This window comes from Equus quagga, chromosome 14 (assembly GCF_021613505.1).
Source record: "Equus quagga isolate Etosha38 chromosome 14, UCLA_HA_Equagga_1.0, whole genome shotgun sequence".
NCBI classification, from domain to species: domain Eukaryota; kingdom Metazoa; phylum Chordata; class Mammalia; order Perissodactyla; family Equidae; genus Equus; species Equus quagga.
In genome coordinates, this window is record NC_060280.1 from 66,063,659 (window position 1) to 66,087,505 (window position 23,847).

At 41.9% G+C, this 23,847-nt stretch overlaps 1 protein-coding gene across 1 annotated transcript; it reads right to left on the bottom strand.

Moving 5' to 3' along the window:
* Nucleotides 1-1,215: 1,215 nt before the first annotated feature.
* MPZL3 (myelin protein zero like 3) lies at nucleotides 1,216-23,752 on the bottom strand. The gene is made up of 6 exons (XM_046685203.1): nucleotides 23,002-23,752; nucleotides 13,708-13,874; nucleotides 10,403-10,613; nucleotides 8,617-8,782; nucleotides 6,515-6,575; nucleotides 1,216-1,901 (listed from the first exon to the last, which is right to left on the bottom strand). The coding sequence occupies exons 1-6, from the start codon at nucleotides 23,072-23,074 to the stop codon at nucleotides 1,875-1,877; spliced, it is 705 nt and encodes a 234-aa protein (XP_046541159.1). The 5' UTR covers nucleotides 23,075-23,752; the 3' UTR covers nucleotides 1,216-1,874.
* Between the last annotated feature and the right edge of the window lie 95 nt (nucleotides 23,753-23,847).

Consider the following 23,847-nt stretch of genomic DNA (forward strand, 5'->3'; position numbering starts at 1 on the left):
AACTTTCTGGAGATCTGCTGCACAACGATGTGAATATACTTACCACTCCAGAACCGTACACTTAAAATGGTCAAGATGGGAAATTTAATGCTATGGTTTTTGCCACAATAAAAAAGTGGAAAAAAACAAACGACATGAAAACCTAGCCAAAAACTGGTTCCTCATTTAATGGGATGTGGCTTTAACTAGGTTCCTGTAACAGAGAAATGAGGACCCACAAAAAGTCTGCCTCACAATTACATCTTTATCTTCAAATCTCCGAAAGCCCAAATTATTTTCTTGTGCTCAAACTGTTTTCCTCTGTCTGTTGAGGTGTCAGAAATCGTCTCACTAGATTGGCCCCAGACAACCACATACTTAACAAGTGGCCCAAGACTGCAAGGTTTAACCACTGGAAATATAAACTGCCAGTTTTGCCCTTGCCTGTCTACTTCCTTTCCATGACTACAGGTAAAGCAAAATGTCAATTAACTAACCAGACTCTAATCTATGGACTAGGTTAACAGAAGAGGCCAGGCCAAATCTGTGAGACAGATCTAACAACCCAAATTTTTAAAAACAGATCTTGGCAAAAAAAAAAAAATGATTCTTTTAGAACATACACAGTGTATAATGCTATACTATGGAAATCTCCTGAGCCACCGAGTGAAGAACCGTTGAAAAGGGCTATCCTGTTGAAAAAACAAAGAGGAGAGGAGGGGATCATTTTTGTCTCTCATATATGAGAAGTGAACTCTATCACTCTATTACACAGGACTACACTGTCAATCCTTTCTCTGACGTGTCATACATATTTCTTAACGGCTTATAGAAAATCCCATGTAAATTAAAATTTGAAATAGGTTGCTACAGGAGAATGGAGGAAGCTGATATTAGGTGTCGAGAGAACAGAAGGGAGAAGCATAGGTTATGCGCAACCTCACTTCCTTATCTCAAATATTACGCAAAAACAGTTTGTAAATACCTTAGTTCACTCACACTTGGTGCATTTCAGAAACCAAAACAGTTATGAAGAACAACACAGGTTAAAAGATGATTTCACTGCAAAAAAACTGGTAGAACAAGCTATACATTCCCACCAAAAACCTTTGAAGAGCTTTTCTTGCTTCTGATTTGAAAATTCAAGACGAAAGCCATAAATCAGTCAGCTATAAGAAACGAAAATAACAAATTGCACCTAGCAAGACAAAAGAAAGGAATCCCTCTACCTCACTATTATTTTGCTTAACTGTAAATTGATGACACTTTAATACTTTAAAAACCCAGTCAAAGCAAACCATTGACTCCTGATCCTACCAACGCTAAGGAAATTAGGGTTATACAGTCAAGCCATCCAAACACAATTGATGATGAGATGATTAAACCAACGAGTACATGCTGTGTGCTAACTCACAGCTGAAAATGTTCATGGCGCAAAAAACAAACAATACTTATCCCAAACAAACATTTTGACTGCTAGCACATCAGAAAGTCACAGGCTCCATTTCATTAAAAAGAAAAATATTTTGGCATCAACAGTACGGCCAACATTGAGATTCTCCCTCGAATACTTGGAAGAAAACATGTAATACATTCAAGAGCAAAGGCGGAAAAAAGTATCTTTCTATTCAGGAAAAGAATTCCTTCATTCAATTACAGTATAAGTTATCAAGAGGGGGTGGTTATGAGTCTCTTTGAAGAGTTTTTAAACAGTTTATAAATACAAAAAGAACATTTCTTCAATAAATAAATGGTCCCTAAAGTCTTTACTGATGACTTCCTGAACCCTCCATCACTATTGTCCAGGCCAGCTCCACTTCTCTGAGAGGCTTTAGCCAGTGGAATGGAACGTTCTCTGTTACTAGGTGACTCTTCTTGTATCAGGCAGACTTTCATCAATATATCTCTTCAGAATCTGAATCCTGGAAAGGAAAGAACAGTAGTTGTGGTGTGTATAGGAAGTATAATGCCACAGTTAGAATTTAGGCAAAGACCACATGTTAGGATCTCCCAAATGGAACACAGTTTGGGGCAACAGAAACAGCGAAATGGCGCTGACTCAACACACCTAAATTCCCATGAAGCATCACAGGATTTCGATATAATCGGTGTCTATTGTGCTAACTTCTGCTTCAAAACCCTAAGGGTTCCCTCTTTCCCTTGGTGAATATTTTCTAAAACCTCAACACACATGAAAAGGTGCCCGTCTGCGTCAGAATGTGCAGGATTGTAGTTAGGGGTTTAGGACAGGGGTCAGACTTCCTCTGAGTTCCAATTCCACCTCCATCCCTTGCTGGCTGTGTGACCTTGAGTAAAGTTACTTCTCTAAGCCTCAGCTTCCTCATCTGTAAAATGGGAATAATAAAAATACTTACACTTCATAGAACAGCTATGAGAATTGAATGAGACAATGTATGTAAATCACTTAGCACTGTGCCTGGCACTTTAAGCGCTCATTCAAGATTCCCGACTATCACCATTATTCTTATTTTTGTTATTCAAATGTGTATTCATTACTTCTGACCTCAAGTGGGCCATTAGCACTCCCTGGCATACACCATTTCCCTAGTCCATTCATTCTCCTATTCTCCTAGGTAGCTATTTCATACCTTTCCCTCTTTCCCCAAACCTCCAACACCTCCTCCTTGCTTTATGCTCAGCTGATGACCTTGCTTCCTCCCATCATTGCAAACAGAGAAGCAATCAGTAGGGAACTTCCACAAGCTCCTATCATCATATTTACCCACACACCTGCATCTGGGCCCGTCTACTTGGGCTTCCTCAGTCTTCTCACGGATACACTCTCCCTGCCTTTATCTAAGGTCAGCATCTCCCCTTGTGCACTAGATCTTGGAGTCACTCCAGCAATCCTCCCCACTCTCTCCTGCAGCATCAATTTTTTTTTTCTACTGGATCATTCCCATCAGCATACAAATGTGCTATAATTTCCCCCATCTTAAAAAGCATCCTGGCTCTGTGGCACAACAGATAGGGCATTGGACTTATAGACCAAAAGAAAAGCAGCTCTTGGCACAGACCTGCCTTTACCTATCACCTCTTTTCTCTGCATCCCTTCCCACTGTCACCAATACATCTCTTCTGTTCTTTCTTGACTCTACCCTGGTCAGGCTTTCATCCCCACTATTCCACTGAAGCTGCTTTTGCCAAGGTCACCACGACCTTCCCATCACCAGATCATCCCATAATCAATTCTCAGTTCTCTTTATTTGACCTGACTCAGTAGCAATTGATGCAGTTAATCTTCTCCCCCCCTCCTCCTGCCTTGGAACACTTTCTTCACTTGGTCCCAGGATATCGAACTCTCCTGGTTTTCCTCCTACCTCACTGGACATTCCCTTTCAGCCTCCTTTGCTAATTCCTCCTCATCTCCCCAATCTATCAACCTTGGAAAGCTCCAGGGTCAGTCCTTTGAGTCCTTCTCTAGCTACACTCATTTCCCTGGTGGAATTATCTTTAGCAGTCTCTATACACTAATGACTCCTAAATTTATCTCTCCAGTCTAAACCCCTCTTCTGAACTTCACACCCATATAACCAATTGCCTACTCCACATCTCCACTTGGATGTTTAGTACGTATTTCAAACTTAATACATCCAAACAGCTCCTGACCTTCCTCCTAAAACTTGTTCTACCCACAGACTAGTACATGTTACAAAATGGCACCTCTATTCTACAAGTTGCTCAAGTCAAGAACCTTGGAATGAGCCTTGACTCCTCTCATTCTTTCACATACACATGCAACCCATCAGTAAATCCTTCTGGCTTTACCTTCAACCTATAATCAGAATACAACAATTTCTCACACCTCTACCACCACCATCCAAACCAACATTATTGCTAAAGTCACTTAACAGGCTCTCTGATTCTGTCATGGTCTCACCCACATTATTGCTAAGGTCACTTAACAGGCTCTCTGTCACGGTCCCTTACCATCTATTCTCAGCACACAAGCCAGAACAACCCTTTTAAAACATACATCAGTTCATATTGCTTCTCTTCTCAAAAACCACCAGTGGATTCTATTTCATTAAGAATAAAAATCCCCTGGAGAGGGTGGCGGGAGGGCAAAATGGGTGAAGGGAGTCAAAGGTACAAATTTCCAGTTATAAAACAAATAAGTCATGGGGATGTAATGTACACCATGGCGACTATAGTTAATAACACTGTACTGCATATTCAAAAGCTGCTAAGAGAGTAGATCTTAAAAGTTCTCATCAGGGGCCAGCCCTGTGGCCGAGTGGTTGAGTTCTGCACTCTGCTTCGGCGGCCCAGGGTTTCGCTGGTTGGGATCCTAGGCGCGGACATGGCACCGCTCATCAAGCCATGCTGAGGCGGCATCACACATGCCACAACTAGAAGGACCCACAACTAAAAACACACAACTGTGTACCGGGGGGCTTTGGGGAGAAAAAGGAAAAATAAAATCTTTAAAAAAGAGTTCTCATCATAAGAAAAAAAATTCTGTAACTATGTATGGTGATGGATGTTGACTAGACTTACTTGTGATGATCATTTCATAATATATACAAATACAGAATTATTATGTTGTACACCTGAAGCTAATATGATATGTCAATTATACCTCAAAAAAAAAACTAGTGAGATTCAACATTCATTACATAAAAGATGTTTTATTATCAGATAACCAAAAAGAATTCACTCAAATGATGTTTATTGAACATTTGCTTTGCAAAATATTACAATACAAAAAAATTAAAAAACAAACGTAAAAAAAAGAATAAAAGTCCAGGTCACTATGATCACCTACAATGTTCTATAAGATATGACATCATCTCGCTGAAGAAATATTATTCTTCACCTCGCTCACTTCATTCCTACCACACTGGCCTCCTCGCTCTTTCTAGAACATGCCAATCAAGCCCCTCCTCAGAGTCTTTGCACCTACCATTTCCTCTGCCTGGAAGGCTCCTCCACCACAGCCGTGGCTTGCTATCTACTTCCTTTAGGTGTTTGATCAAACATCATTTCAGCGAGGGTGTCCCCACCATTCCATTTAATATCACATCCCCATCCAGTCATCCCCCCTCCCTTTCCTATTTTATTTTTCTCTGTGGCATTAAGCACCATCTGATATCCTATATATTTTACTTATTTTTAAAAGATTGAGTTAGTTATTGTTTGTACCCCAATTTAAGAGAGGGTGACATTTCGGCTGTGTCTTGGGGGATAAGAGTTTTCCAGGCAAAGAATGTAAGTCTTTTGGGGGCAGGGATTTTTGTCAGTTTTGTTCACTGCTGTTTCCTAAGTACCTGGAATCATATCTGGCACAGGACAGATGCTCAATAATAACTGTTCAATAAATTAATATCTGAAATGTGTGTACTAATCATATGGACATTAACTTATTTTGTGTTATCAAAATATTCAAACCGCAAACAGTTGGTATTAGATCCTCTCACTGGCACTATTGGCCTTTCCCTCGTCTTACCTATTATCCTCAAGTACACGAGAGAAAGATAAAGAACACTGCAGCGAGTAACTGGGCTGTGGCCATCTGGCCAAAGGCTGAGCTTGGCAATAAATACAAAAAGGGCTCAAGTTTAAACCCTGCGATGACAGGCATGCTTCATGTTAGATCATGAGTTGCCTTTGACCTGTTTCCAACTGCACCACATCAGAGAGTCTTTCCTTCTCCTAGGACCCTGGGACAGCCACACAAGCCTCCCAGTCACAGGACGTGCTCAAAGTGGGAGGGATGGCAGCCTTTTGAAATTTAAATAAAAACTCAGGCCTTCCAATATGGGTCTTTCCTTCCTTTCCCTCCTCTTCTTCCTTTCCTTCCTTTCCCTCCTTCCTCCCTTCCTTTCTTCCTTTCTTCCTTCCTTTCTTTCTTTTTTGGTGAGGAAGATTGGCCTTGAGCTAACATCTGTTGCCAAACTTCCTCTTTTTGCTTGAGGAAGATTGTCCAAGCTAACATCCTTCCCAAGCTTCCTCTATTTTTTGTATGTGGGACGCCACCACAGCATGGTTTGATGAGCCATGTGTAGGTCTGGGCCTGCAATCCAAACCCACAAACCCTGGGCCGCCAAAGTGGAGGGCACGAACTTAACCAGTATGCACCAGGCTGGCCCCAATATGGTTATTTCTTATTGATCAAGTCACCTAAAAGGTTATATTACTCTAATTTGGTGGGAAAAACTGAAGCACAGCAGAAAATTTCAATTCAGGGCTCTGGGTCCAGCCAGTCGAAGTCTCCTCGTATGAGCTCAGTGGCATGGGACCCTCCTCTTTCAGGATGCTCTGTCAGTCAGCAGAGATGCGGTCCCCTTCCCTAACCCAAGGATGCCACGCTATGCCCATGAGACATATAACAAAATAATGGTTAGAATTGGTAGAGGTCCCCTGAGACCAAAACACTTTGGAGGAAGACCTTGGTTCACACCTAGCTTTGGACCTACCTGGATACCCCCTGCTGCCTCTGGGTGCAAAGGATCCCTGTAAATAAGCGGAAAATGAGACATGAACCTGAGCAGAAGAAATGACACGGGCTTACCAGGCACTCGGCACAACGGACACAAAGCCTCGCCATGCAGCCGTCCTCGTCCTGGTCGGTGCTGTGGAGAGAGGACAAACCCACTCTGAAGAATCCCGCTCCTCGGTGCAGCAGAGCAGCTGAGAGCACAGGCGTTGAAGTCGGACAGGCCTGCTTTTCAATTCCAGTTCTGCCACTCACCAGCAGGGTGACTGGGCAAATTACTCAAGTTCCAAGAGCCTGTTTCCTCAGCTATAAAATGCAAATATTACCACCCCCACTTAAAGGACAGTAGTTAGGAGAAAATAAAAAATAAACACATGTAAAACCCATCCCACAGTGCCTGCCCCCTAGGAAGTGCTCAATAAACAGGAGGGAGTCAGAACCATTCATTCAGAAATGGACTAAGCACCAACCACGTCTGAGGCTCTGTGCCGGGGTGGGGACAAAGACAAATAAAACACAGTCCCCTGAAGAGCTCACAATCTTGTGAGGGTGAGAGACCTGTTAAAACTTAACAAGTATGTTATAATACAATGTAATAAACATTTTAACAGAGTTAAGGTCAAACTGCTGTGGGAGCAAACAGGAGGATGTGACTGCCTCTCCTTGGATGACTCAGGGAAACGCAAGAGAAGGGGACTTTCAGCTGGGTCTTGGAAGATGAGGAAGAGTTTTCCAGGCAAACAGGGAGGGATGGAGGGGATTCCAGGTGAGAGGAAAGCATACTGAAAAAAAGAGATCTGAATGAGAACAGTATGTTTAGAGAAGAAAATAGCTCACTGTAGCTGAAATGTGGAGCAAATGAGAAGAAATGGCAGGAAACAGGGGCTGGCCCCATGGCCTAGTGGTTAAGTTCAGTGCACTCTGCTTCGGTGGCTTGGGCTCAGTTCCCAGGAACGGACCCATCCCACTCATCAGTGACCACGTTGAGGCAGCAACCCACATACAAAATAGAGGAAGACTGGCAGAGATGTTAGCTCAGGGCTAATCTTCCTCAAGCAAAAAGAGGAAGATTGGCAACCGATGTTAGCTCAAGGCAAATCTTCCTCAGAAAAAGAAAAAGGAAACCACTGGGGTGAGCCCAGTGGTGTCATGGTTAAGTTCGCGTGCTCTACTTCAGCAGCCCAGGGTTCATGGGCTCGGATCCTGGGCACAGACCTACTCGTTACTCATCAAGCGATGCTGTGGCAGCATTGCACATACAAAATAGAGGAGGATTAGCACAGATGTTAGCTCAGGACCAATCTTCCTCACCAAAAAAAAAAAAAAAGGAAAAAGAAATGGCAAGAAACAATGTGACTTAGGGTTAGATCATGAGAGGTCTTGTTAGACCACGCTTAGAAATAGACATTTTAGTATTTCTACCAAGAGCTCTTTACTTTTTTGGGGGGGCCACAAATTTCCTATAAAGGCCTCTCTCATTAAATAAATGCACATGCATGCATATGTGCACACATACACACACATACACACACACAGAAAGTTTGTTTTAGACCCTCTCAAGGTAAGACTTCTCTCTCTAGGTTGGAGCCCCTGATACAGACAATGAAGAATCAACAACGGTATTATGTAGACTTTTGTTACCTTTTTCTTAGTAGATTGGTTCTAGGGAAAATACTGGACCATGCCTGCTCACTGGCAAAATGATGTTTGATAACTGCTTTTGACAAGCACAATCCAATCAGCCCCTTCAAAGCATCTGCTGACCAAGGCTAGATCTCGCCTATGTAAGTTATTTCTGCCTTCCATGGCTACTCTTAAAGCCTCTCTCACTGCTCTGGCATTTTCTGTCGGGAGACATCAGCTCGGTATCAAAACAAGGAAAAGGGGGCAATAACTGACTTGTTGGAATTTCCTGTTAATTTTTAAGGAATGAGATATTCACTTCAGAATTCATCTTCAGAACCACAGCACTATACAATCTGATTTCCAAAACAGGAGAGTAGGACCACAGTGTCAACCCCTCTGTCTCTCTCTCCAAATTAATATCCACAAGCTTCCCTTTCAGCCTTCCTTCTAGTGCTCTGGAAGGAAGGCAGGCGGGGATGCAGGCGTCTGGGTAGCACCCACAAACCAGGGCTCTGAAGAGGGTTACTGTGCAGGGCTGCAGCCGGACTTACTCATCCGAAACCTCAATGGACGACTTCTTGTAGCCAGACTTGCCCCTCTTCTTCAGCCCCGCAGACTTCCTCCCCATTCTCACCAGCAGCAGAACCACCACCGCCGCCGAGGGAATGAAGACAAGAATGGAAAGCAGGGCCACAGAGGAGAGCATGGTGCCAAAACCTAGAGGAGGAAAAGGAGAAGGTAACAGAGGGACACGTGGAAGGGCTTCCTTTGACACGACATAGGTTTCACTTTTGCTCGCATTTCTTCTGATTACAGAAGGAATAAATTCAATGTGGAAAAGGGAGAAAATACACAAAAGTATACAGAAGAATAAAAATTCACCCAGAATCACACTATCTAGGATTAACACATTGGTATCTACCCATCCAATCTTTCTAGGAGTATGTGGGTATGGGCCTGCATATGGGGAAGAGATTGCATATTTTTAAAAGTATGGATCATCTATTATATACTATTTCTGACCTCCTTTTTTACTTAATATTTGATAAAGAATCTCCATGTTATTAAAAATTCCTTCCAGACGTGATTTTTTTTTTTTTAAAAGATTGGCACCTGAGCTAACAACTGTTGCCAATCTTTTTTTGTTTTTTTTCCTGCTTTATCTCCCCAAATCCCTCCGGTACATAGTTGTATATCTTAGTTGCAGGTCCTTCTAGTTGTGGCATGTGGGACGTTGCCTCAACGTGGCCTGATGAGCGGTGCCAAGTCCACGCCCAGGATCCGAACTGGTGAAACCCTGGGCCACCGCAGCGGAGTGCACGAACTTAACCACTCAGCCACGGGGCCGGCCCCAGACATGAATTTTTAACAGCTACACAGTATTCTACCACATTGAACGATGTATTGAATCAATCTTCTAATGCTGGACATTCAAGTTATTTCCCATTCTTTGAATCTATGAGTTATATTATGATGATCGTCATTGCACATAAGTCTTCATATTTACCTCTACTTCTTTAAGATAAACTTTTAAAAAGGAATTACTGGATCAAAGGGCAGATACTTTTAAGGCATCTGATTTATACTACCTAACTGTCTTCCTGAAACTCTATACCACTTTCTACTCCTGCCAGCCATATGAACATGCCCGTGTCTTTGAAACCTATGAGTTATTATCTTAATAAAATAAAGAAGAAGAAGAAAAAAGAGAGGGAAAGGGAGAAAGACTTGAGAAATGATAAGGCATCCACAATGAACCATAATGCAGTTCTGGATCTCTAAGTCTTTGGTTCAAATCCAACTAAGGACTAGAATGACCATTCAGTAGTCACCAGGGAATAATGTAGGAAAAAAAGTAAGTCCTTAACCTATTTTCCTCTGGTTCCATACTAAAAGGAAACTGCTGCTCTTTGCAACGTACAAGATACGTGCTGTGTCCCATCATTCTAGGGGGTACACTTTCAAGACACAGGCAAGGACATTGTCTCATAACTGAAGGAATGAACACATTAGGGAAACCAGAATGACTTCTATTTCACACAGATAACAACTCTCCATTTATTTAGGGGTTTGCCATACATTCCACAAAACCTCTGGTCACCTAAAGTTAAAATTTTAAAAAAGGATAATGGAGAAACTATGACAATATTTGAAGAAAAACTTCAGTTTGCAAAATAAAGATTAAAAATCCATCCTAATAGACAATTCAGGCTGGCAGAATGTTCCGGTGACCAGCTGGCTCACAAAGATAGGTAGCTTTGCTTATCACTGCTCTCTCCAGAAAGCACCACAGTAGTCACAGGCACTGCAGACGAAAGTCGGTGGCGGTTAGCTTACCCCTCTCTGTGACTGTGAGCTCCGTCAAGGGAATATTATGGTGCACATCTGGCGGATTCTTCACAGCACAGCTGAATGTCCCATTGTCCCTTATGGTAGGATCGCTTATGCTGATGGAGGCATCCCCTTTGTACACGTCTCCAACCCAGGAAATTCGATCCCGAAATGTACCTGCTGTGGTGGGGTACTGGAAGGACTGATAATGAAAAATCTAAGAAAGCAACATCAGGAGAAAAAAAGTTAATTTGGAAAATGCAACGAAAATGTAAAGTTAAGTAGGTCCAAAATAAAACACAAGTGCATAATGAGTTTTCTCCATCGGCAATTTTTTTTATGCTTTGTTTACCTCCATCTTATAGGTTAAAAGACAGGCTAATAAAACTTATCTGAAAAAGGCCTGATGAAAGAATCCTGGTATCCTAGCTCTCGAATCTCTTCTCAACTCTCCCTGAAGTCCTAAAGCAGGGGCAGTTTGGGCCTTGAGGAGACATTTGGTAATATCGGCAGACATTTTTGGTTGTCACAACTGGGAGAAGTACTCCTGGCATCTAGTGGGTAGAGGCCAGAGATATCGCTAAAACTCCTACAATGCATAGGACTAGCCCCCGCAACAAAGAATTACCCAGCTCAAAATGTCAGCAGTGCCAAGGTTGAAAAACCCTATCCTAAAGTAGCATCTAATATCCATATAGTACTTTGTGACTTGCAAATAATTTCCACACATTTACTCATTTGAGCCTGTTAACAACACTGAACTATACATGGGGCAGGTATAATTATTCCAAGTTTATAGAAAGGGAAACAAGGCTAAAAACAAAAAACTAAGTCAGTTACTCAAAGGCATACAGCCAGTAAGTGGCAAAGGGGAAATTTTTTTTATTCTCAAAATCACCAGGAAGGTTTGATATAGTCAAGCCTCCCCAAGTTATCTATCTTGGCAATTAACAAAAACCTCAAGTCGAATGCATGATCAGTACTCAATGAATGTGCATTGAATTAAAATGCTGCTGCTTCAGATTGGTGATCAGACACTTCATCCCCCAAAGCATCTAACTATATCTGGTGGTAGACCAGGCAGGTACTACAGTACAATATGATCTCTCCCTCTTATGCAAGATTCAAGGCTTTCCTCTTTCTTTGTTTACTTGCTTCCTCCCCACTTAGGAACCCAGGCATTTACAACCACTGATTGCCCAATTTTCAAGAGCAACTTCCCAGAGAAGACGCTGAATCACTTACTAGGTCACTTGTTCACGCATTCGTTCAACATATATTACTGCACACCTACTCTGTGCTAGGCACTGTGTTACACAAAAGGATCCAGTGGGAGCCAAACAGGGACAGTCCCTGCTCTCATGGGATTTAAAGCCTAGTGGGAAATACAGATATTAAGAAATAATAATATTATGTGTAATGAGTATTCCAAAGAGGGAGGTAAAGAATGCCTACTACTGATTATCAGCATTAATATAAAAGTGTTTGAAACTCCTTATTGACAAACCAAGGCCTGTTGTATATCTTCAAGATTAATCCAACCTATAAGTCCCAAGTCACACTAGCAATACTCAAATCCTTGCTAACTGATTAGTCTGACAGAATCCTGACTGACCGTGTAACTGCGACATCATGTTATGTGATCTTTAAAAGTTCCACTAATTCCAACTTGGGGGAGTTTGCTAATTTTCTGACCAGCCTCACAGAAAACAGCACCAACTGCTGTTTGCATTTAAAGTTGCTGAGCCAAGAAGATCCCCATTGCTTGCTCTGTCCTACTTTTGGCCAAGTAGGCAGAACCGAATAAGGTCAGCTATAGTTTCCTGACCACTCAGAATAAAGTGAACTATTTTAAGTCTAAAGAAAAAGGGACCGTAAATACAGCCTATCTTCCTTCACTGGAGCCACCTACCTAGCTCCAAGCTACGTGGCATTCAATAGTAGCTCCTAAAACACAATTCAAAGCTTCTACATTAACATCAAAGAGAATTTTTTTCCAGTGAAGGAAACAGGATAAACAAATTAAGAATACTTCCAAAAATACATGGGAGCTGGGGCTGGCCCCGTGGCCGAGTGGTTAAGTTCGCGCGCTCTGCTGCAGGCGGCCCAGTGTTTCGTTGGTTCGAATCCTGGGCGCGGACATGGCACTGCTCATCAAACCATGCTGAGGCAGCGTCCCACATGCCACAACTAGAAGGACCCACAACAAAGAATATACAACTATGTACCTGGGGGCTTTGGGGAGAAAAAGGAAAAAAATAAAATCTTTAAAAAAAAAAAAAAATACATGGGAGCTGGCCCGGTGGTGTACTGATTAAGTTCACATGCTCCACTTCGGCAGCCTGGGGTTCGCCGGTTCAGATCCCGGGCGTGGACCTACACACCACTCATCAAGCCACGCTGTGGCAGCATCCCACATATAAAATGGAGGAAGACTAGCACAGATGTTGGCTCAGGGACAATCTTCCTCAAGCAAAAAAGAGCAGGACTGGCAGCAGATGTTGCCTCAGGGCCAATGTTCCTCACCTCCCCCCACAAAATACAATCTTACATACAACTATGACATTCATATTCTTGATGGCATCGATCCTGAGCTAAAGATACTGCTAGAAGCGTAAAGAGAAAGGCCTTTTATAGCACTGCCATCTTCAATTAAACTCTACAATGGGATTTGAACCATAAATGTGTTTTATATGTGTGACTAAAGTATATTGCTTCTCATATTGTGAGACTCTGTCACCAACAGCATCTATCACCATAAGGTGCCACCATTTCCTTCAAAAGGAGCTATATAAATCAGTGCAGATGTTTATACACTGGGAGATGATGCCAAGATAAATATACAGAGTACACAAAATCTACACAAGCGGACACACCCATTGAGACAACTTGATAGCACAGGAAGTGAGCAGCTTTAAGAGAAAGGACATCTATTACTGGGACCGATAGAATTTTTCTATCCAACAGTCCTGGAAGTGTCCTTTTTAGTACATGGAATCTGAAAACAAACCTATGAAACTGTGCAAAAACAAACAACAAAGGGGAAGTGAAATTAAACCGCATTTCCTCTGAGCTTCTGACAATTTTTTTCCTATAGCTTCTTCACAAAATTCTTACATAAAAGAATAAAAAGCCCAACATGACCAAATGAATGTCATAGAGGGTCGAAGCTCATCTCCTTCTATTTAAATAGCTCATCTTCTATTCTAAGATGAGAAGCCCTAAGGAGTGTCTGAGACTTGGAAGAAAAAGATTCCAGAGCTGCTGCCCATAGGAGACTCGAAGAAATTTCCCTAACAGTGCACACTTACCGACTCCGTGCGACTGCTGCTGGGAGGTCGGTATGTCCAGTCTATGGTGAGTTTGTCAGTGACAGATGAAGTCGACCTGAAGGTGCATTTCAACTTGATCTTTTCTCCAACATAACCCCGGACATGGGCATCTGCCTTAATCTCCAAGGAAACGACGATGCAAACACCTAATCAAAGCAAGCCCAAACACTTAAAAACGGATTCACTTGGGTGGAATATACAGATGTGAGTGAACAATATAGAGATGCTACTTATTATTTTTAAGGCTCTCATCAAAAAGCCTTGGCAATAAATATCTTCTCAGGCAAGCCCAAAAGGACAAGGAGCAGATATCTGCATTAACCAAGGGTAGCATTTTTGTCATTTTACAATATTAAATCATAGAATAAGTGCTTGGGTAAACATTTAAAACCTGGTCACATCAGCATTTTTCCAAATACAGACTTGTGGTTAAATTAAGTACAAACAAATGGGTCAACCCACAGCAGGCTAAGAGACAAAGCCACCCACTCCCCTCACACACACACACACACACACACACACCAGGAATAGGACAGCTTTTGTGGTCTAAGGGACTAACCCCAAGTGCAGCACAGCTTTAACGTGAAGCTACCACTGCAAAGCCAGCAAAAGGAGAAGAGGACATTTTTTTTAAAAGAATTCTATAGAACTGTCCCAAGGTCCTAACTAGTTTTGTTTCGGTTTTTTCCTTTCTTAAAGCTGGTTAACGAATCACACATGCATTAAAGGTAAATCATGGGGAGACCAATTTAACGCATTCTAAAATGTAAAAATAAGATACCGTTTTTAAACCCTCTAGAGACTTATTCTTTCCAAAACCACCTCAGATATCCAACTTTGAAGCTTCATCCCCCTCAAAAGAGTTGGCACTTTCTTCTGACCAACCCCCTCTGCTTTCAGAGGACAGGGAATATAAATTTATCTTCCACTGGGGCCAGCCCCGTGGCCGAGTGGTTAAGCTCGCACGCTCTGCTTTGGCAGCCCAGGGTTTCGCCGGTCCAGATCCTGGGCCCGGACATGGCACCGCTCATCGGGCCATGCTGAGGTAGCATCCCACATGCCACAACTAGAAGGACCCACAACTAAAACGTACAACTATGTAGCGGGGGGCTTTGGGGAGAAAAAGGAAAAATAAAATCTTTAAAACAAAATTTATCTTCCACTAAGGAGCCATTTTTTAGGAAAGTAAGCCACCAGCACGTTGTTTTTCCTGCTTCCTCCTCCTCCACAATAAGCCGTGATTCTTCTGGCACGCCAAAGGCAAACAGAGCAGTAAGGTTTCAGAAGAGAGTAAATCCACATACAGTCCTGGAAACCAGCAGTCCCTCTGGTAGTGGCAGAATGCAAACCCTAGCCCTTACTGGCTTTGTGGTCTCAGTAAGTTACTTTATTTCTTCAGTTTCTCACCCTGGTGTGAATGATAATAATAGTACTTATCTTAGAAGGTCACTGTGAGGAATAAAAATGAGTTAAAACATGTACAACCCTGAGAAGCCTATCTAACACAGAGTAAGAGCTCCAGGTTAGATAGCTTCATCATCATTACTGCCGCCTCTTCAGTTCTGCCACGCTCTCTCAACCTTTCCTAACACAGACACAGCTATGCGTCATCAGTTCCACTGCCTTTACCCCTGCTGCTTTGAATCATTTTTTCTTGCTCCTTTCTAGACAATCTAGTCTGTCCACATTCCTCTTAAAAGGAGGAGAACAAGACTGAGCTCACAACTCTAATAAGAATCTGCCCCATCCCAAAGATGAGGATTACTTCTGGTTCATCCACAGCATCCTCTCTGACTTTGCCAGGCTAAACTTGTTGTTCCTTCTATGCCTTTGCAAATGCTGTTCTCTGCCTGGAACATATTCATCCCTCAGCCCCTACTCTCTCCTAAGCCCTCACTCCTGACCCACCTTACTCATCACTCGAGATCCCGCTCTAAAAACTGGAAGGTGGAAATGAATGGATAATCTACACTCATGCCCCATTCCTTGATCCTAAAATGTAAGTATGGTAGACAGGTTTAAGAGTATGGATTTAGAATTAGACAGACCTAGACTTGAGTTCCAGCCCAGCTACTTTCTAGCTATGAGACCTTGATCACAGTTCCTAACCTGTTCAAGCTCCAATTTCCTCATTTGGTAAATGGGAATAATAACAAGACCTACTTCACTGGATCACTGTGAGGATCCAACAGGATTAAATAAGATAATACATAAAATGCTTAGCATAGCATCTGAAATAAAAAGTGTCAATAAATGTTAGCTATTATTATTAAAATAAACAAAATAAAATAAAATAAAAAATAAATCCAAAAATCTTTAATAATTCTCTATTGGGCTATAGAATAAAACCCAAAGAGTGGTAATCTGGCCCCAAACTTCTGCTACTCTACCCACCCGCCCATCCCATCCCCTTCACTGTGCCCAGAAGGTCCTGCCATTTCCCAAATTTACTACGTCCTTTCACGCCACTGTGCCTCTCTTTGAATATACCTTTGGCTGGAAGGCTCTCCCCATTCCTACCCATCCTGTCTCTTCCCATCATACCACATCCCCCAACGCTCACACGCCTTCAAGGCTCAGCTCAAATATCAGCCCCTTTGTGATGCTTCCCCAAATTCCCTGATGCAGTTCATTGCTCTTTCTTCAATGTTCTCATAACATTTAGTACATAATGCTATTCAAGCACACATGCCATTTATTGCACTCAATTTGTAAAGAGTATTTCCTCCATTAAATGGAAGCACTTTGAAGGCAAAAATTCAGAGGGAGAGGAGCAGGCAGGGACAGACTGGGAGAAGAGGTGGACAGGTCACTAAAAATTCTAGTGGAAGACCAAAGTGCTCATTAGTCACCCACTCTCTTCCCATCCCTTTTGTACGGTATGTTCAACATTCGTGTGTCCTCTACGTGCCTCCCTTTCCATTGCACCCATTCCGGGAAAGCTCAGCCCTAGACAAGCACGCCTAGACTGTGGCTGTGGTACAGTGAAGGTGAAAAATCACACAACTGCACAGAGAGTTACCATAAGAAATTTGTGAATTCCACCCACAGTTGAGACCTTAATGAGACATGGTGACCCTTTAACCAGCCTTGGTCAGCTCCTCTTTCTGATTCCTCCAACCTTTGCTATTCTCTTTCATCCCCTGTGCAACCTCCAAATCCATCATTCTCAGAAGAAAATGTCTCCTCTTACTTCTTCAAGAAACTTGAGGCTATACAAACTGCCCAGCCACACACCTTCTTGTGTCTGTACCTATACTCACTTTCCATCTGAAAGAGTGTGGTCTCCCTTCTCCTACGCAAGGCCAACCTCTTCTGCTCTGCTCCAGATTGCTCCCTCCGAGCCCTGCCGCAGCAGTATAATGCTCTCTACTATCTTCAACCTCTCCCTTTCCAGAGAGGCCCTCTCCCCTTCAGCCTCTAAACACACAGAGATCTCTCCCATCCTTAAAAACAAGTAGCAATAAAACAAAATAATAAAGTTTCCTTAACCCTGTAATACTTCTTGTACCAACTACTGCCCTCTCTTTCCTTTTTAAGCCAAGTTTGTGAAAGAGTAGTCTATGCGTGATGTCTCCATTTCCTCCCTTCCCATCCACTTCTGGACCCCTACAGCACAATCTGGACTCCACTACCACTTCTGGGAAGGGCATCATGTCTGAAAACTGCAAAATCCAAGGGATAAAAACTTCAACAGGCACTTTTCTATCCTGATTTTACTGGATCCCTCGGCAGCAGTGCCTACTTGCTCCTTGACCTTCTCTATCCCAGGCTTCTATGACAATACTCTCATTCATTCACTCATTCTTCAAACATAGATTTATTGGGCACCTGTTTTGTGCCACTCTGTGAGCTTGGAATTAAATGTGAGCAAAATAATACACTCTCTGTTTTGGAGCTTAAAATACAGCAGAAGTCCAATAAGTTAATCAAAAATCATAAAGACAAATGTCTAACTATAAACTCTGATAAGTACTATGAAGGAAAGACAAAGAGAGTGGTTATGAAAACTGCACCTGTTATAATAGGGGAGCAGAGAGTGGTTAATGAAAGCCTCCCTGAAAATGTTACGTTTGAGTCAAGTTTTGAAGGAAGGGTAACAAGGTAAGGAAAGAGAGAGCATTCCAGGCAAATGATACAGCATATGCAAACATCCTGTGCCAGAAAAGAGCACAGTCAGTCAAGGAACTGAAAGGAAAGCAGGATGGCTGAAAAACAAAGAGCACGAGAGAGAATGAGGTGTGACTAGGAGGTAAGCAGGAAGCAGATCATGCAGGACCTTAAAGATTTGGGTCCTTATTCTTAGAGCAATGGGAAGCCATGGAAAATACTTAAATGTGAGATTGAGTGAGAAGAGACATGAAGTTTCTATTTTTAAAAGATCACTCTAGGAAAGACACTTAGAAGGAGTCAAGAATAAATATAAGGGGATTACTTAGGAGGCTACTACAATAGTCAAGTGAGAAATAAGGGAAGTTTGAACTAAGTTGGTGGCAGTGGACCTGGACAGAACTAGGAAGACAACAATACTTACAAGGAAAAACCAGCAAGAAGTGGTGACAGATTGGATGTGGCATGTTAGGGAAAGGGAAGTGTCAAAGATAACTCTCAGGTTTCCAACTTGGTGATACCATTCACTGACACAAGGAAAACTGGAAAAGTACCAGGCTTGGCAGGGAAGACCATGAATTTGATTTTAGATAAGTTTAAGGTGCCTTTGAGATCCCCAAGGGATAATGTCAAGGGGGCAGTTGGTTTAGGGCAGGGGTTAGCAAACCACAGCCCACGGGCCAAATCTAGCCCACAGTGTCTTTTTGTAAATAAAGTTTTATTAGAACACAGTCATGTTCATCCATTTATGTATCACATAGGGCTGCTTTTGTGCTACTCCAGCAGAGTTAAGTAGTTGCAACATGAACCATATGGCCCACAAAGCCTAAAATATTTATTTTATGGTCCTTTACAAAAGTTTGCTAACCCTGGTTCAGAGCAAAGAAGAAATATGGGTTAGAGCTATAAATCAGAATCTCATTAGTCTCCCTCCAACCAGCTCTCCACGCTGATTGTGTTACATACACACACACAAACTCCACATCTCTGACAGTTTCTATCCAATCGCTTTGTGAGGCTCCTCCTTTCCTACCCATCCCTTAAACACTGGTGTTCCTTAGCGTTCCACCCCGAGCCCATGGCCCTTCATTCAACATGTTCTCCTTGGACAATCCTATCCACTTTTATAGATTTGACAATCACTAATAGGCTAATGATTCCCTGGTCTATATTGCTAGCCATGACCTGCCTCTGAATGTCCAAATGTTACTGCATATGCCCATTTGAAATCACCACTGGACCTCAAATTGAATGTAGTGAACTTTTGTTTGTTGCCAGCTTAATATCCATTCCCTTCACCTCCTTTCCTAACAATACCCGAATTTGGGGGGGGGGGGGGGGGGCGCGTATCTACCCTTTCCCACGTAGCTCCTGAGCTTGGGGGAAGATGCCTCTTTCAGTCAGGGTCCAGGCAGGAAATGGAAGGCACAATCATCTGAGACTTTGAAAAATGTATGGGCCACTTTTCAAAGGGACTTTTCTCAGGGTCAAGGAAGCCAACAAAGGCACAAGCCTTTACCATCCCCAGGGCAGAAGAGGAAAAGGGAGGAAATGGTTCTATCAGAACCTGGTAAGAGCTGGAGCTGTGGGCCACCTGACAAAAGCTGTAGCAATAGAGAGACATAGCCACTATGGATCATACCACTAAGACAGGGACGGAGCAGGGAAGAAATTCCCTGGTGCCTGTCTCCTCCTGCCCTCCAATCTTCTGCCAACTCCTCCCATTGGCCAAACCTGACTAGAAGCCAGGGAAGGAAGCCTGGATGATGCAGTCTATATGGTCAGCTTTCCAAGGACTAAAGACGAACTGAGAAGGGAAGTGAATAGATGTGGTGGGAGATAAGCAAATTAACTAGCAACTGACCCTACCCCCAGCTCTGGGGGGTGACCCAGACTGGCCTAAACCAATCATTACATCCAGAGGTGTGCTGGTAAACAGCTAAAAGAAAAAAAAGACAATTTCTCTGATGCATTCAAGCCACAAAGGGGAAGTCTCTGAATGCTGAATTAAGAAAAGATGTGCATCTTTGGCTCTCGAGAGCCAGTAGGAGCTGGCTCCAGCACACTATCCTCCTGACCACAGAGATATGTTTGGGGTTAATATGTGACTTAAGCTAACCCAATCAAAGTAAGTTTCAGAAAACTCTCCCTGAAAATTTATTTAATGCCTTCATGCCTTGTTTATGTTCCTTTCTACATCTGGAATTTTCCTCTCTCTCTATCTATAACTAACTCTTATTCTTCTTTCAAGGTTTAACTTTGGTGACACCTCAGGAAGTCTTCCCTCTTTCCTCATAGCAGATTAAGGGACCTCTTCTGGGCACTTCTTCTGTGCTCTCATGGTTTCTAGTGCATTTCTCTCTTACTATCAGATAATTCTAAAAGTATCTGTTGACTTGTCTGTCTTCTCCAATAGACCCTGAGGTCATCCAAACAGAGCCTAGCACACTGTGGATGCTCAGTAATATTAACTAAACCAACCCAACAGTTTCCTTTTTATAAAACAAAAATTGTAACAAAATAAGTATAAAAATTAAAAGTTCTGAGCACATTTGCTTACTGAATTATAATAAGTACACCATTAATAAAACTACCTATTTACCAATTTCTTACTTGTTAATATATTCATGAGCATGATTTTGCCACAAAGTTATCAATATGTAAAGTCACTTGACTGAAATGTAAACACTGCATAAGTAGGTCTTAAATATATAGTCATAGAAAAGTAAGATCCCTGGACGAGCTAAACTAATCTACACATCAGGGTGTTGGTTTCCCTTTTTGGGAAGAAGGGACAATGACAAAGGAAGCACAAGGAAGGTTTCTGGAGTATCAGCAACATTCTGTATCCTGATTTGGGTGCTGGTTACCTACATGTGTTCAATTTCTGAAAATTCATTGAGTTAAACACTTACAATAGGTGCACTTTTATCTCTATATATTATACTGAAATTAAAAGGTTTTTAAAATCAATGGATGTAAAATAATTTGTCCACTCCACTCAAAAAAAATATATACTAATCCAATGTTACATTCATTCAGAAATTTTTATCCTAGGCCTAACGTGTTTATGGATGTTTATATTTTCACCTGAGTAAAAAAGCATTCTTGCCAGGTAAAAGCAGCCAACTACAGAAATACTCATAATAATTAGCAAAAATTTTTTAACCTTGGAAGAAGAAAAATCACATTTAAACATAAGTAATTTCATACACAGAACAAAAAAAAATAACAAAACTCTCAATTTTGTACACTCAGTTTTCCAATATACAAATCTGTCAACCTTTGATTCATAAAATCGTATAATTAAACGGAAAAGAGAAAAGTCTAGGAACCCTAGGCTGCCTAATCTATTGTTTCTATGTACTCTGACTACTTATATAGCAGGACCATCTTTATAACTTAGGGAGAAATCAAACAAGTTAATAATTTAATGGGCCCTATCTTTGAAGAGGAAAAGCAAATAAACACTGGTATGAAACCAAAGTCTATTGCCTAACAGTTTCAAAACAAAAGTAAGACCCCAAAATACGGATGAACCTTGAAAACATGCTAAATGAAAGAAGCTAATCACAAAGGAACACATATTGTATGATTCCATTTATGTGAAATGTCCAGAATAGGCAAATCCACAATAATAGAATGTAGATTGGTGTTTGCCAAGGGCTGGGGGAAGGGAGGAATGGGGAGTGACTGTCAATGGATATAGAGTTTCTCTGTGGGGTGATGAAAATGTTCTAAAATTGGTTGTGTTAAGGATCGCACAATTCTGTGAATATACTAAAAACCATTAAATTGTACATTTTAAATGGGAAAATTGTGTGGCATGTAAATTATATCTCAATAAAGCTGTTATTTTTAAAAAGGCAAAAAAGATAAGTACATACAGATCATAAAATCAACTTTCAATGTTTGAATTATTTGGTCTGCTAGATTCAATGGATGCTTTTCAATATAAAATGGCATCAAGTTTAAGAAACCACCCACAACTTCTAGAATTTTTTTCTCAATAGGACAGTATTTGAATATTTCCGTGAGTGTGTGTGTGTGTGTGTGCGCGAAAGAGAGAGAGAAATGAAATTGGGAGTATTTAGGGTGACAGTAGGTCAGCCTAAATATTATATTGCAAAAGAATTTGGCAGAAAAACTGGACACTTGGAATGACATGGGCAGCTGGGAGGGATCAGGGAGTATGCTGGCAGCATGAATATTAGTCATCAAATAAACACTTTGCCATCTTACCTGCTGAGATGTAGAACACCTGAAATCTTTATGTTAAAGGTCTCCTTCAGAAATTCCCATTTACCACAGGGAAATTTTATGAAATTAATTCATTTTAATGCTAGCTCTACTAACATGATTTCCCAAGAAGACACACACACACACACAAAATCCAGTAAATAATTGCACCCTAAAATGATGGTAATTAGGTTGCACTGAAATTTATGAAATTTGAAAATTGCATGAAAGTAAAGCTTACTCAAACTTTAAGAATATGTCACAGTGTGAATACTGTACTTCTGATATTAGTTAACAGATTAAAATTTTAACAGAATTGATATGCCCTTTCTTGTCTTTTTACAAATGTGTTATTAAAATGCTAACGCAGTCACTTTTCTGTGAACAAAATGAGTCTGTTAGAACGAAATCACAGCACATCCTTTCTGTGACTAACAAACGTTTTACTTCACAGCCATCGACAATCACCTACAAAAAATAAAATTACCAACAGTCATAATTTTCTCTCCCAAAATTACTGGGACAAACTATTGAACATCAGAATTGCCCTTTCCTAACTAGGATGCATAGCCCACAAAACCACAGCAGAGTCAATCACTGATAACAGCACAAGATAACAGCTGGTGCCACCAAAGCCAGAGCCCTCCGTGGTTCTAGCAAGCGGTGCCATCGCCACAACACCATGCAGTCACGCAAGGTGGTCAAGCTCCCAGCCGCTCAGCAAAGAACTGACAGCCTACCAACTCCCCCCAGTGGGTGGTGGTTATGAGAAGACAACCACCTCCTGACACCCTCCTGCTTCTTTCCTTCCCAGAAGCGACGTGGGGGCTTTCCTGAGACCCCCCACCCGGAAGCGGAAGAGCGACCATCTTCCCTTACCGCCCCCCCGGCCGGAAGTGGGGCAGAGTCAGCCGGCGCACTCACCCTGAAAGAACAGGACTGCCAGCAGTGGGAACAGAGCGCAGCCGCGGCCTCCCGCCGCTCCGCTCTGCTGCATCGCGACCGCTCTCCAGATGCTTGCACACCTTGTTTACGGCTCCCGGTAACAACGCAGGTAACACCGGAAGTGACGTCAGGGCGGGAGGCAGCGAGAACTCTTAAAATGGCGATTGAAAGTTGCCATAGGAACATGGTTTTTTTCCAGAACCACACCTGGGTTTGCTCACCGATCAGCGATTCTTGACTCTCATTTAGGAGTTAATTATTCGCTTTTGCTTGACAATGAAGTAGGCTACAGACTTTGGAAAATTTAGTTTATTTTTATGGAATTCTGCAGTACTAAATAGTCTTGATCCTCAGACTCTATTCCGGACGTCTGTTTTTAACTCCCTACAGATTCTTTTATTTGAACGCTCTCAGAATAGATGTCTATACATTTAGAGTTCAAAGGGACCTAGGAGATGATACAGGATCAGTCAATAGGTAAATATGTGTTAGGCCTTCGTGCTGAATTTGTGCCTCAAGTCTCTGCTTCGTGTTTTTTCGTGTAGCTATTACAGCATCCAGATCGGTACCTATCTAAATTGGGCGTATATTAAATTGCTGTTGACAGTGACAATGATGAAATCATTATGACATATAATAGAGAGAAAAGGAACTGAGATTTGTTTATCTTTTGGTTGGAAAAGTGAGAAAGTAATGTTTTCACCTTGCTTGAAGTGAAATGAAGACATGGGGTCACATTCTTCTGAAAAAGAGATTAGATGATACCCTGCTTTAATCATTAGTCCACCTAGTCTCCTGGAATCGATGTATATTTACTGAAAGCAA